The sequence below is a fragment of the Pseudopodoces humilis genome, chromosome 11 (assembly GCF_049639895.1).
Source record: "Pseudopodoces humilis isolate 2021_Gansu_Grassland_sample_001 chromosome 11, ASM4963989v1, whole genome shotgun sequence".
Classification (NCBI taxonomy): Eukaryota; Metazoa; Chordata; class Aves; order Passeriformes; family Paridae; genus Pseudopodoces; species Pseudopodoces humilis.
The window spans coordinates 8,707,050-8,722,693 of NC_142210.1; the positions used below are offsets into that span (position 1 = coordinate 8,707,050).

The following is a 15,644-nucleotide window of genomic DNA, read 5'->3' on the forward strand; positions in this document are numbered from 1 at the left end:
TCTGAAGTTTTACTCTTAGCAGAACAGACATCTCACTTGGCTTTTTCTTTGAATTGTTTATTATTAAAAGAAAATGGTTCAGAGTACTAAGCTGCCTCCAACAGAACCAATCTCAAGTGACTGCAATCACTGCAAGAACAGTTAAGATGTCAACTGTAAGGAAAAATATAGCAGCTGAATGAAAATAACTATCCCTAAGATGATCAGCAGGTCTGTAAGGAAGCACACAGCCAACACACACAGTGAAGAGATGAGTTATCATCCTGCACAACTGGCTGATGGACACCTGGCCCTTGACCTGCCCTTCTGGGCTGAGCTGGGACAGGTGAGATGGAGCAGGGAGCAGCCAAGCAGACATACTGGTGAGGATGGTGCGTCTCTTGCACTGCTCCTCCACACCGCCGTGCTTCTTCCCCGAGAGCGTGAACGGCGTCTCGAACACGAAGCGGTTGATGTTGTGGTGCATCTCAAAGTCAGTCTTGCGATCCTCGGCCTCCTTCTCCTCAAAGAAAGGTGTCACATAGGTCACTTGGATGTAGGCATATTTGGGATCCAGGTCTTTGGGGTTCACCTGTGGTACAGTGGCAAATGTAATAAAATTATGCTAAGTGTGAGGAGCTTCTAAGGCATCCATTACATTTTTGATGTATTTATTTATTTATAGCCATACCGATGCAAACTGAGACTTCAAATGCAATACTCAGATCATGGATGGATATGAAAGTATTTTACTGAGAAGTATTTACCTAAGAAGTGTGGGACCTTTGACTATAGCCACTGTCAAAAATGGATGAAAGCTAAATGAGACAGAAAACAACCTGCTTCTACACTGCAGCCAACATCTGCCTGCTCATCTTGCACCATGCACTCAGTTCTCTCCCTTGTCTTTCCACGTGTCTTTTGTACCTTGTTGGAATCCTGGATGATTTTCACGTTATCTATTCCAAACTTGTCTGCATAAAGTTTCATCAGTCTTTGAGAGATCTCAGACAAGCCAGTTAATTTGGGCTCTTTATAGATATACTCTTTACCTTCCTCTTCTTCAAAAAAGCCCTGTTTGGAGAGAAACAAAAGGATACAGTGAACATAATAGGCAGGGAAAAACCTAAATGAGGTGCTTATATCAGGAATCAAGGTTGCCTGTATACCCACCAGACCATCCTTTAGGCCACTTCCAGCACCTAAGTTAAAAGCTTACCTCTGTCCACTCCTAGCAGACATGTGCCTAGAGGTCAGTGTTTATACTGGTCTGCAATCTGCAAAGTTACCCAGAAAAATATCCCTACACATTTATTCACTTAAGAGACTGACCTGCTTAAAGAGTTAAAGGGCTTTCCTGAAAATGCTGACATGTGCATGATGAAAAAACCCTCACGGATTAAAAACTAGACATTAAAAATTCTTTGAATTTTAATGATTTGGTTCAATTAACAGCTGTTTGCTGGACACTGAGACAAGCAGGGCTATGTGCAGCACATCATCTCCAGTGCTTCCTCTGTGAGGCATGTGTGCAGGCACAGGCTGGGCACTGCTGCCCATGGCCATGGCATGGGGACCACCTGGGAACCAGTCTGCATCTCCTCGGGGCAGCTGAAGGGAAACTCCAGTGGGCACCTTTAAAGGCCATATAGAATTGCAGCACTTCCAGAGACAATTAGCAAATTACTCACATTTCAAAAGAAAAGCAAAAAAAGACCCACAGACCATGTTCCTCCGGAAAAAAGCTACAGTCTTGTTAAGGTCATTATTTAATACACTGGATGGATTTGGCAAACATTTAATAAAAGGGTCCAGTGAAGAGCTGAACATGAATCTGTCAGGCTTCGGAAGAAGTGCCAGCCCCTGAAAACTAACAGAGCATTGCATCACCTGCAGGTGAGACACTCAACTGCTACAAGATGAACATGTACATCAGTGCTCCAGGAGAAGCTCTCCCAGCTGGGCAGAAAGCAGCAGGTGCCCCATTAACAAGGACTGGATTCAAGTCCAAGGGCAGCACCAGCCCCCTCCTAGGATTTCATATGCAATTTGGTGATGGCCACCACTGCAGCTGCACTCAAAACCTCTTCCTTTCACCTTAATGCAAACTGACCCAGAGGAAAACGCCTGAAGCTGCAGGGATAGGGCAAAGGGAGACAACATTAATACTGTCAGACCCAAGGCCCTTTGAACTTCACATGATGTGACTTGGATGGCTAATTCTACAATATGCCTAAGCAAACTGCTATCTGTAGAAAAAAACAGAGAAGCAGAAATTAATGAAGGCAAGAGATATCTCCAAAACTTCTTCAGAAGGTACTCATGCAAAAGTTCAGCCTTTTTATCTGGAAGTGTTTTTCAACTTTGCCCTCTAAAATTATTGATTAGGCATATCATCATAAAAAAACCCCAAACAGAATTAAAATAAAATAAGCTATGAATTTCATTGCTTCTTTAGGAACCACTCCCCAAGCTTTATTTCAGCGGGGATTAACAAATATGTGCATCTCTGGCTTTTCCTTCAGTGAGGGGCAATATAATTGTCTTTTAATTTGGCAAGTGTCAGGAGTACTGTGGGCATTACTGGAAGCCAATAACTAATAGCTGCAACAGCAGCTCATCTGACAGCATCTTCTTCAGTCTTACAGTGACCTTCTAACACTGCATGATTTTTAACAACATTATCAATTAAATTCCATAGGCATATGAAGAACTTCACAGGTAATTAGAGAAAAAAATCTAGAGCTCCAAAGTTGATCCTGTAAACATCTGTTGCGCTGGGCAGGCAATTGACTTCCTATTGATTACACTGAGAAAATATCTACAGGACCACAATCTGGTTTCTGATCTTGTTTCCACTGAAGCAAAACTGCCTTATGTGGGAAAAACTCATTAGTTTGATGAAATCATACTTAAACATACTACTCTGGACTGTTTCTGTCAAAAGACATCTGCTTTCTGTTACTATTCAGTGTTTTCAACAAAACCCCTCATGTTTTCCAGATTGATCACATAGCAAGCTAGAATATAGTTTATGCTCTTAAACCCTGATTCTGTGTATGTTTGAATGCTGGAACACAGTGTTTATATGTAAGTGCCAAATCTCTGCTGATGCTGCATGGCACACTGAGATGATATCTCTGGTAATCGTTTTACTTAAAAAAAAAATACCTGAAAGCAAACAACTAACAGATTTAGTCTTATCTCTAATGCAAGAGACATCATTTAAGCACATATTCCCTACAGTATTTCAACTGACAAGTGACAAGCAGAAGTTAACTGTGAGCTATAAATAATCATGTCTGCCATATGCTATATGTCTGGCAAAGACTATTAAAAGTAAGATTAAATACATTTCAGAAGCCAAATATCCTCCAATTTCAGGATTTTAAAATATTAAGCAGCCAAGGTTACATTATCAATGCATATCCCTGGATTATTTTCATCCTGGCTGGTTTGGTCCTGCAAGGACAACACAGCCTTACAGATGAAAATTTTTACAGGGAGCAGCTGATGGAAGGCAGATGACCTCCTGGACAGCAGGTCACTGGTTTCCACTGAGCTCTGATGTTCTGAGAGAAGCTGTGACTCAGGCCTATCACTGGGAGTTCTGATAAGGCCCTTCCTCATCCTCACACACCTCCAGACACAGCCTTGGGGCTCACAGTACATCAGACCCTTCTCTGCCCTTTGTTGAAAGGTGCTGAGGTAAAACCTTCTGCTTGACCTGCCAGGAATTGACATCTAATGGTTCTTTCCCTGTCTCTTCTCACAGTAAGTGATTGTGATCACTATGAAACTCTGCCCTCCAACTTCTCCAGCTTCTTGTACACACAGGAGAATGAACCCTCAGCTCTACCTTTACCTGGCACTGCTCTGAAACACAGATCTTGAATGTCTTTGCCTATCAGCACAATATGAGCTCCAAGCTATTCAATATATTTAACAGGATTTTTTTTTTAGCTCTTAATTCAAGAGAGATACTGACTTCTCAGACACTCATCTATGAGTAAACTCATGCACTGGCTAGTGTGGTCACTTGGGGGTGCAATGAGATATTGTCACCAAAGGCCTCTAACAGAATGTGTGGTCTAAAACAGCAGCTGCCATGAGATCTGGCTCCCTGAGCTGGCAAATAAATCTTGCTGGTGAAAACAGACGACTGTCTCCTCCCTGAGGATTACATTAATTCAAACCATCCATGCACAGGGTCCCTGCAGCAATGCAGTAACCAAATACTGTCTCTGCCTTTGCATGAAGAACAGCTTTTGGGTGCAGCTGCAGATCATCTTTCTCCACTAAGAACCTCCAAAATTCTCCCTCCCAGTATTAACATTATCCATTTGTTCTTTAATCTGCTTTCTCTGCAGCTTTCGTTTCAGGTAAGGAACAGCAGCCACATCACATCTCTCTTGCAAAGGGCAAGGAGAAAGCAGTGCTTGGTTGCCTTTAGAGCCCAGTGACTAGGGGAACAAACAGAGGAAGAAGACACAGCTATGACAAAGTCACACCCTTTAGAGCACTAAAGCTGTTTAAATGAAATTGCCCTTGTGGCACTGGCACCTGGATAGTCATTGCACTGTTACAGAGATGCTAGCCCAGTTCAGCAGAAGAGCTGCAGCTGAATTACCCAGTGGGAGAGCCACTGGCTCTGGGAGAGCGCTGGCCAGAGGCTGCAAGTAGGAGAGTCTTGTTTTGCCCCGTGCTGCTCCCATTTTGAGGAAGGCCAGGCACAAGCAAAACCTCCCTTCCTCAGGTGCAGCTCACTTCCTCCTTGCATTGGCAAGTTCAGCTTTGCTAATCTGTCCAGAGAGCCAGGACCTGCCATTCTCCTCTGAATTCCCATTTGTTTGCTCCTACAAGGGACTGCCAGGACCATGGCCATGGCCACAGCCTGCCCAGAGTGCTCCAGTGACCGCTGCCAGAGACCTCAGCCTGACACAGCAGCCCTCCACTCTGCTGCTGTGCAGGCCAGGAAAGCAGGCTTGCATTCAAACAGCATTAATGCCACCCCAAGACTTTCAACAGAGGAAGAGGGGGTCCAATCCCACTCCCAGTGAAGCTGGGAGGAACTTCTACTGAGATGAGATGAAGCAGCATTGGGCCCCACAGTGCACACACAACATGAGGACAGATACAGCTCAGTAATTCAGGTAACTGAACAAACAAAAGTTAGTTTGCAGGATGCAACAATGAATGCAGCAACATTATTTCATCTGCCACGAACCAAAGAATCAAGAGCAAAGGTAAATTAATGCTAAGTAACAGTAGAGGGAAGGATGAAGGATGTGTGAGGAGAATTAAACAAAACATGCAAAAGAACTAGACTTACCACAGCCTTGAATAAGATCAAAAGGAGAAAAGAGCAAATTTCTGCATTAAAATCTAATTAGCAAACAGAATGATTCACATCAATCTGTTGTTTACACACTTTATATTTTAGAGCACAGAAAATTTTATGCTTGCCAAAACCAGGACTAAAAGGAACATGCTGGATTGCTACACTGGTTTGTGGTGGAAGAAAGCACAAAATAATGCTTCAAGGGTGCTGAAGCACAGCAGAGGGAATAATGCTATTCTACAGTACATTGCACAGAATCAGGTGGCCTGGAAGCAGAAGGCAGAGTCAGCGAAAAACACAACAAAGCATCTACTGCATACTGCTCTGCTTTAAGATCTATTAGAGTGCCATATATCAAGGATGCCTTATCTGGTTCTATTTCTGTTGTAGTTTGAAAAAACCTGCCCTGCCTCAGTCTCAGCTTTGCCTTATGAAGTCAAGAACTAAAGCTGACACAGAAGTCTTCTCTAATACACCACTAAATCCACAGCAGTGCTTTACAAGAGGCAACCGAGTGCTCTCTCCTGACCAAAATCCTGCTGGGAGTCTGACCCACGAGGCAGTTTACCCTGGGATTCACTACCAGGTGCTTCCCTGAGCTGTATCACAAACAGGTCTGAAATCTTTGACTGTGGAAACAAAGGAGCCCAAGTTCACTTACCTGCCCATAAAATGCCACCCGGTAATATCGCCCAAAGAGACGTTTCTCAGAGTTCACTACTTCTGCAACCTTCAGGTAGGAGCGGTGGATGTCATAGTACAGGTCAGACAGTCTCTGCATGGACAGACAGGCAGAGGGAGGGAGGTGAGGGTGTGCCAGCACCTTGGGAAATGCCAGCACAGCTCTGCACAACCCTGGCTTGCCTTAGCTGCGTTCCCAAACCTTTGCAAAGATGGTTCTAAGTGCTAAGGGAATGGTTTAACCTTGTTAGCAGTCATTAAAGATTCACTGCAGGGCTTCTGCCATCTTCTGAGGAGTTTTGTGGCAGTGGAGCCTTTGTGTGCAGGGTCACAGGGAATCATCCCACCACCAGACAGTGCTGCTGACCTAGTAAGGGCTCAGAGAACCCAAGTGTTGTTTGTGCAGGTGAGAACAAGGTGCCAACAACTCCAGTGAGCTCCCAACCCCACACAATAATGTCCTTTCCACAGTTACCACTAAACAGCACTTTCTCAGGATAGTGGACCAAACCTGCAGCTAAATTAAAATCTGAGGACCTGCTTCCTTAGAATACTGTTTATTGCTACCTACCACTTTGTGTCTTTTTTATTTTAAACCCAGAAAAATCAGTAAATGAGATTATAATCTGAAATTATACATCATTATGTACTGAAATTGCCAAGTAAATAAGAAACTAAGAAACCCTAAACTGTGAATAAATCATAGAATTTATCAGCATTTTCTAAACTTAAATACAATGCAAATGTGCTCTTGGTTTAAAACCCATGTAAAAAATCATATCCACTGGCTAAGACAAGAGGTTTGTTTGAAATCTTTTTACATATACTGTTGCATTGGTGCTGAAAAGAGGCAGGGAAGACACCAAAGTTTTTTATTTTCTCACAGCACAAAACGTTAAAAGGAGAAATTTCAGACAGGAGGAAAGAAAACACTCCTTTTTAAAGAAAGCACATTTTTTTGCCTAAAAATTTTGATCTTTTCTGTTGCCTTAGGATAATTAAAAAGACCCAAACCAAACTCCCACTTACTTTAAAGTCCCTCTGCTTTTCAAAAACAGCAATGATGGGCTTGTTAACCTCAGCAATAAGCTCGTATCTCTCAGACTTCCAGAGGTACTCAACACACAATTCCAGCTGTTCCACGAGAATATTCTGCAATTTCACAAATGCAAATAGTTCAGTGACTTGACAGCTGGTGGCATTTAATTAATAGCAATGCAGCAAAAGCACATATCCACTACTTCATTTTTATTCTGGAACTTCTATATTAAGGTTTATTGCAATTACACAATGTTTAATCAGTTATTGGTGACCTAGCTCTTCTTTAGACAAAGAACCTGAAATAACAGTAGCATGAAAATACTTGAATAGCTGACATCTCATGCAGAAGAATGGGTTTGCTTCATGGGCTTCCCCCTACCCTGACTTTCAACCCTGGTACTTTATGTTCTCCTTAGATGAACACCACTGAACAGCTGTGACATTTCACTCAAAACCTGAGTGCCTTTTAACAATGCCTGAGTGCACTCACTATAATTTGTTGTAACATGCACAGGATTCCACTGGAAATAACACTCTGTTAATGCAGAACAGGTATATAAATGTTAACCTTGCTGACCTCATTATAGGGAGTATCTTGCATCCCAGAGTCTTCCTTCATAGCACCTTCTTCTTTAATGTTGGGGGTAATGCTCAGAAAAGCAGGCCATCCCATGGAAAATAAGCCTTGAAGTGCAAGTCATAAGAAAGAAATTAATGACTGAATGACCAGATACTTCAAGAAGTTACTAGATGCCATTAAAACAGAGCTGACGAGTTAATTTCTTTCACAGCCCAAGTAATGAGAAGCACAAATGGAGCTGACTGAATTTATGAGACTATTACAAATTTTCCTCAATGATATAAATTCACTTCTCCAGGTAAAGGGGAATGATAGCATTTTCCTGATGCAGTGTTATTCCTCTCTTTGGCATTTTGGCTCCTTTTGGCTGGCAGTCCTTGCAAAGTTTCGTGTGCAACACTTCTTCATGCACAGGAATGACTCTCGCAGGCTGAGGTGACACAAGTCACACCTGGGGGACCTGCACATGTCAGGGGTCCCAGGGGCACAGTCCCCCAGGACTGCCAGAGCCCAGGGGAGGTGGCTGCAGGGTATACTGTGCCTGTGCTGGGCTCCAGGCCATGCCAGCATGGCCAGTGCCTTTCCTGTCCTACCCTGCTCAGCAGCGCTGCCAGGGCCCCGGCCAAGGGACTGCCCTGCAGAGAGCTCTGGTGGCAACAGCTGCAGATGGGAAGGCTCACAAGGAATAAAACTGAGCTTAAATTGAGTATTTGCTAAGCTGAAGCCTTAGTGCCATTGCAGCAGAAAGAACTTGCACAAACATCACACTTTACAGATCAGGAAGGGTCTGCCCTGCAAGGACTTTCCTACTGCTCTGGAGTGGAGAAGGTAAGGCTGCCAGGGTGGTGACAAACTCCTGGCAAGACCCATGCTTAAATTAAAAGTAGGAAAATGCTACTGTGGCTCTATTAAAAAAGCTAACTCATACACACTGAGATGGGGCCTCCATTCTCTCTCTCAAGTTTTGGAAACCATTTAAGTACAGGTTTAAAATCGCCCAAGTTCTTCATTCATTCCAGCTACTATAATCTTTATTCAGGCAAAGTCTTTTACCACTACTGAACTGTCTCACAACTACTGCTCTTCACAGAAAACTTTCTTCTAAAAGAATGCACTTTATCATCTTGTTCACAGACACTTCCAAATGTAAAGAAAGACTATACTCTTTCCCAAACTGTTTTCTCTTCCCCAGATATTTGCCCTTGACCCTGGAAATTGCTCTTTGTGGAAATTGCTAACATATCTCATGCTGGGAATTACTATGAAATACAGATTTCATAAACTAAATAACCACTGGCATAGAAGCATTAAAAAATATAAGCCTGCACTTTATTTTTTAAATAAGCATCATAGATTTTAAAAAACCTCCTTTATCTATACAAAGTTACATATGGATAACCAGATATTAATTCCATCCCCCTGCCCTCCCAGCTTTGGATAGCCAAGGAATTGGACATGGATTTGCATGCTAAACACCAATTTACCCAAGAGGGATTTTCCTGCTGCAAAAGCCCATAACCAGAGACATTCAGAGACAACCAGAGACATCCTCTCAGCCAAAGAGCATCAGGAAAAGAACTCATGATGTTTCCAACATTGCTTTCTATAACAGCCTTCAACATGCACTAGAAACAAGTCTTGATTTGGTTGATATTTCTCCAGATCAGCTGGAAAACAGCAGCTTGTCTCCTATTTGTGTTATTTGACCCACAAACAGGCACGGTTAGAGCACTCACTTCCTCCATTGTGAGTTGTTAGTAACACATTACTATCAGAGACTTGAGCATCTTCCAGGAGCATACGTGAGGTACAAATCTTTTCCATTTTCCAGTAACCTATGATATTGTAAGATGGTATTAGTATACTGCTACTGGTATGTGTTAATACATGCATATTTAATAACAACAGACTAAGAAGTGAAGCATTCTCTATTAGCACTAGTTTGCTGAACATTTAATTAACCCTCTTTACACAAAACACACTTTCACTGTTCCAGTCTAAGACTAGCATTTACGATATATTTTAAAAATAAAACATTTGGGAAGAATTCAAGATGCTTTAAGAATACTTTACATATGAGGAAGGAAAATGGGATAGCCAAAATTGATTTTGAACAATAATATTTATAGACACACAGTTGGTTTTGAATATGTTGATCTTACCTTTTCTCTTCAGATACTCTGCAATGAGAGCAGCAATATGAATATAGCACATAGCAGCCTGTAACGAGAGACATCCAATACACATGGATATGTTAAAGCACCCTGAATTCCAGCATACATGTGATAAGGAGCATATACTTTCAGCACTCTCAAGTCATGAGGCAGAAAAGGGAAGACAAAAGTAATCTAAGAAAATAAAGGATTAAATGATGAAATCCTCCTCAGGTGTAAATTTCATGAGGTGTCTCACATAAATGCATAGATTTTCTCAAGAAAACCATTAAGATGACTTAATAAATAAGGTATTTCTGGGTTATGCAGTGGAATTTTGCATCACCCATTTAGTCTTTGATGAAAATGACAACACATTATAAGCAAAGCTCCTCTTCTAGGCTGCAGTAAGGGAGAAAAAAATCCTTTATGTGAATTACTCACTGCTCATAAACTCCTCTACACCACAGCTACTGTGCCTGTTAGGAGTAGGCAGCAGAGGTGCCAAAGTGACACTGCCCTCAGCTTCTCTGCCAGACAGTTTCAAGTCCTGCTCCAGCATGTATCAGGTACTCATGATCAGGCAAGCTGAGCATATCACATCTCCAGGTGTTTTCAAACCTCTGCTCCTCTGATTTCAACTATATGAGAGAGACTGTATGATTCTCTTAACTCACTACTGTTGCTGGTCTCCCAAAGCCCTTTCCATCAGACCAGCTCAGCCTAAAGACAAACTGATCTCCTGTTCATTTATTTACCTTACCTCTGATAAATCTCCATTTCTTGCATGAATCTTGGCCATGCTTTCGAGCCATGTCCTGCGTAACTCAGGTGTGCTGGCATAGGAATTTGCTAGGCTGTACTGCAGATCCACCAGCATCTCAGGGTCCTTCTCATGCTCCTTCATCTGAGCCGTGGCCATCAAAACCGTCCTGATGCGCTTGGTCAGATCCTTCACCTCTGCTGGGAAATTAACGTTCTTTGGGAAAGATAAGTAATGCATCACTGAAACCATCCAAAGAGCCACACGCTGCATCCCTGTACAAAATAAAGTTCTGCTTACAGAGGACCTCCATCCCCTTCCCTAGCTGGGGAGGCTTAGGAGAGCATGCACACACTGCACATTGCACACAGACTCTGGATGTTTTTTCCTGATGTGTCAGAGCACTACAAGACGGCCCAAGTCAGTCACGTGTTCCAACAGCTCTGCTGAAGTCAGGGAACTGGAACAGGTGTTCCTCAATTGCTTACTGGGTCCAGAATGGATCCTTGCACATATAGATATAGGTAGTCCTGCTTAACTACACTCCCAGCATGTTTCAGCATGGGAATAAAGCACAAGTCTGGCTCCTAACCTTCTCACACTGTGCTAGATTCAAACAGAGTCCTTACATTACTCACACCAGCTGTTCTCAACATATTTAGCCCAGCTCTTCAGTTTTTCCTTTTCAGGTATGCAGTGAAATACATTTGTTTTCAGATTTATTTCCATCCTTTGCTTTGTTTAAAAGCAAAACATTCAGAAAAAGTAAATGAAATTAAATACTCCCTGCTCTATGTCACACAGAGATGAGCAAATCACAGAAGCAGTGTGACTGGCTGCAGTGAGTGAAATCAAAGCTGGACTTCAAAAACATATAGAATTTTCATGACATCTTATTATACATCAAATTACTTCTGCTAGTTATCTACCAATTTGCTTATGCTAGCTTAATTATTAATCTCAGTGGAGATATCCTAAAGTCACCTTCAGAGAAGGACAACACTTCCAAAGTGTAAAATTGAAAATGCACATTGACACATGTTTGGGCAAGAATTGTAAAAATTAAAAAAACCAGAATCTTTTTTCAACAATTTTAGTATGACAATTACTATAACAGCAATGGTAACTCACCTAAGAGCCAAGTATACCTTCAGTGAGTAAGCAAGGTCGTACAAAACCCAACTGTTGTGCCTGTTTTTGCTACACATTTACTGAACAGAGAAAAGGGAGCAATTGTAGACTAAAAATTGTTTGTTAACTGCAGTTGTTTTCCATTGGTACCAATGCATGACCTCTGACATGAGGCAAATGAAGAAAATAAGCAAAAAATAAGCAATAATATAATTTTCAAATAAAAATAATTTTTGTTTAAAAATTATTTTCAGGTATTAAGCTTTTGAGTCACAAACACCTTCATGAACTTCAGATTGCCTGAGAAAGGCACTTTATGAATGCATAAATCACTGGCTAATAGAGCCAGCAATTTTATTTACTGAAACACTTGCTCCTGTGAAATTGTTGACCTTTTGCAAGAGGTAGTGATTGACAAAAAATGTTTCTTACTTTCATCTGCTTGTCTCCATTAGCAAAATTATTTATAATTGCGAGTGAATGCTGAAATCGAGATCCGCCAATCCCCGCATCCGCTATCAGCTGGCTCACTGCCTTGATGAGCTGCACAGGGGGAGCAAACACAGGATGCAATTAGCAGAGAAATCAGAGTCTCAGAAGAGGTTTTAACCCATGTTTTAGTATGACTTGATGCACCAGGCAGTGTAATTTCATACCTGTCTTATGAAGGTAACATGTACAAAGGCAAGGACTATGAGTAATCTTTCAAAATTTTCTAACTGCTCACACTTTGCAGTGTAAATATGTTATTACTGGACTTCACATGTCTGTTCCTATATTGCCAGATTCTCAGATTCTGTTTAATTCCTTCATCAGCTGTGCTCCAACTGCTGTAAGCAACTCGTGAGTCAAGAATAGCCATTAATCTGGCAATGCAGATACGTTCACAGCTGTTGTCTCTCCCTGGAACAGAGCTGAGCAGCCCAAGAACAGCAGAGAATCCAGTCCAACTTCAGACTTGGCAGGAAATTCAAGCTGCTACAGAGAATTGCATGTCTGAGGACTGCAAAAGGATTACCTTGCTTCAATGCATAAAAATAATAACGATAAAAACTAATGTACACCAGTGAAATATTGATGATCTCACACTTCACTTACCTGTAGATGGGATCTGACTATTGACTTCTGCTTGTTAAATTCAAAGTTCTTCCTCATGAAAAAATAAAGAAGAGCAGATGCTTCTGTCTGAGTTGAACGTGACCTATGGTTACAGCACTTCAGGATTTCATAGCAGAGGGAACCACAGAGATCTGCTTGTCCTTGGAAGAATGCTGATGGGAACTATTGAAAAAAAAAAGTGTGAATGTGTTCAGTACTACTCTCAGGGCTCGGTGCAATTTTTTCTTAACCTTTCAGTAACTCTCCCACAGTTATTCATAGCAGGGTTTAAAAATCATAAATCATAAATAAACATAATCCCCCACACAAATTAAGATTAATTAAGAGCTATACTCAGGTTTTCCTACAAACACTGATGCTATCAAACTGGCCTCTAGGAAGGCCTGAGAGCAGCTGGCACACAGCGAGCCCAGCAGCGTGGAATCTGCAAGGAAGGCACGATAGCTAACCAGGAAAAGCAGGGGAGCTCTGCATGGCTGTAAAAGCTGTTCAGCAGAAGGAAAATACTTTGATTAGCATGGTCAGTGAACTTCCAGAGGTCAAGGGTTTGAAGAGCAGGAAACAACAGAGGAAGGCTCTCCAAACCATACCCCCTGTTACCAGGAGGGTGAATGAAACAGAAGACCGAGGGAGGAGAGGTGGAAATGCACACATGGGCTACAGATTGTAATTCCTGCCTGAGGGGTTCTGCTGCAGGAACCACAGCAGGTCCCTGCTGCCACAGGACCATCAAGGCAGAACTCAATCCCAAAAGCTACAGGATAAATGAGAAGGGCAATTCTGGATATTTATTCATTCTCCCCATTGCATAGAGTTCTTCCATTCCCAGCTGTCTGGTATGTCATTTAAAGCTGTCTGTGGATGCTTTGCTTCATATTTCCCCCACATCCTCAAGCTGCACTACTGGGAAAAGCATGATTTCCTCCTCCTTTCCCCTGAGACAGCAACCAGAGGGAGGCCACATGCTATAAACTCAGCTACACTCTTGTGTTCCATAAAAACACTTAGGAACTGAGGCCAGCCTTGCTTATTCTCACTTCCCCAGAACAATTGTTATGTGAGTGCTACATACTGGTTGGTTTTCAGAGGATCTCATCTAAGTCTGAGACTTGGAAATTGTGCAACCTTTGCAGCTGGCACCAAGTGCCTAATTGCCCATGACATTTTACACAAGTGCAAAGCAAGCAAAGAAACAGTTTGACACATGATCATATTGTTTCTTATGTTTCAAACCAGGTAAAACTGTATCAGTATGGATGAACTTTCGGTGAAGTGTACTGAGTACTCTCCTGCTAGTTCCTCTGGGAACAGCAGTAATCATTCACTGCTGGATTCTGCAAACGAAGACCATGGACCTCTATAGGGTTTCAAGCTTTCTTCCATAGGTGATAAAAGGAGAAAAATCAATGGATACACTACAGAGCTGAACATCACTTACCTACTTACATTAAAAGTTTCCCCTTCTTACTAAATTTTCCAATTTCAAAACAGAACTGTATTTTCAGACATTGTGAACTTCATCAGCAATAAATCAGACTGTGTCAGGAATGACTGTTAATAGAGTAAGTTCAGAACCCTTGCCAAGTGTCCAATTGTCCCCAAGCTGTACTTGCTGTAACATATTGATAGCCATGACTAACAGAATAAAGCCAGAGTTACCTTGCCCACGAACAGCCGCAGAGCAGCAAAGACGTGTTTGAGAGCTGCTGCTGACTGGTTGATTTGTAAAAAGAGCATGTGCGTGTCAAAGACTTTCTTCATCAACACATTCTGGCAATCAGATTGTTGGAGCTGCCTCTGAAAAGTTCACAAACAAGACAGGACATTGTGATTATGGAAGTGAATAAACAGGAAAGGATCTGCTGGACATTACCTCAGAGTACTCCTAGAGAGATGCTTTTTTCAATGTCAAATTTCTGCAGATGATGCTTTCCCAGCTTGATGCAGACTCTTGCAGTTTTTCAAGAAAAGCACTTTGCTATGCCTGTACTACTCATGGGTTGTATACACTTATATTAAAGGGTTAGGGTGACAGAGAGGGAGCACTAAAATGTGAAAGGAGCTGCTTGCTGTATTGTGGCTGTGAGACCCTTCAGCAAGTCATCTGGACAATTTGAGCAAATTTTAAAGAGGCAGAGGATTCACCTGCTGACTTGAAGAGATAGAGATAACAAGCAGTTTGGAAATCTGTTGTTGACAATCTCTGAAGTCTTGTGGGACAAGCATGATCCAGAAAAAGTGGTGTAATACTAGATACAAGACGCTTCCAAGCAGAGCAGAGTTGTACATAGCCCTGGATATGTAGGATGTTCTTCTTCCACCACCTTCTATTCAGTTTGGGTACTATGAACCAATTCCCTTCTAAAAGACCTTTACTGGAGACTGACATATCTTATTTCCCTATCCTGCTGTCTTGGACATTTCAAGTTTTCTGTGTGCCTGCTCCCCCAGGCCTTCCTTTCACCCCATATCCCACCAGTTCAAGCAGAAAAGAAAACCAGCAAAACATACCTGGTGATTCAGAGTGTAAAGACACAACAGGTCAAGGATTGTGAGGGAAACTTCTGTAGCAATGTTTGCCTCTGTGTCTACATACTGTACAATGTCTGTTTCACTGGAGGTACCTGCAGCATAAAATAGAAAGATGAAAAACAATCTCCTGAGTGTCATTAAAGATAATTTAATTCTGCAATCTGGTCCTTAGGTCTCATCACAGCAGAGATGGGGTCCTAACTGCACTTTTAATCAAAGTGGTATTCTGAAGAAAGCTGCTCATAGGAGATGAAAGGGGAGGAAATTTGAGTCAATTCTCACCAACTGCACCAGTGATGTGAGTACATCCTTTCACTGTTTCTG

At 42.0% G+C, this 15,644-nt stretch overlaps 1 protein-coding gene across 10 annotated transcripts in view; it reads right to left on the minus strand.

The window, feature by feature from the left end:
• DOCK10 (dedicator of cytokinesis 10) overlaps window positions 1–15,644 on the minus strand; it is a 140,453-nt gene that overhangs the window by 7,435 nt on the left and 117,374 nt on the right. For 9 of the 10 annotated variants that reach the window (XM_088060798.1, XM_088060796.1, XM_088060792.1 and 6 more), the window contains 12 exons: window positions 15,300–15,412; window positions 14,448–14,585; window positions 12,768–12,950; window positions 12,102–12,212; window positions 10,539–10,754; window positions 9,785–9,842; window positions 9,359–9,457; window positions 7,620–7,726; window positions 7,031–7,153; window positions 5,982–6,095; window positions 907–1,053; window positions 361–571 (listed from right to left, as the gene is read on the minus strand). In XM_088060798.1, the coding sequence (XP_087916924.1) occupies window positions 361–571; window positions 907–1,053; window positions 5,982–6,095; window positions 7,031–7,153; window positions 7,620–7,726; window positions 9,359–9,457; window positions 9,785–9,842; window positions 10,539–10,754; window positions 12,102–12,212; window positions 12,768–12,950; window positions 14,448–14,585; window positions 15,300–15,412 (1,620 nt within the window). The remainder of the gene's footprint in view (window positions 1–360; window positions 572–906; window positions 1,054–5,981; window positions 6,096–7,030; window positions 7,154–7,619; window positions 7,727–9,358; window positions 9,458–9,784; window positions 9,843–10,538; window positions 10,755–12,101; window positions 12,213–12,767; window positions 12,951–14,447; window positions 14,586–15,299; window positions 15,413–15,644) is intronic. The other variant, XM_088060799.1, reaches the window with a different exon arrangement.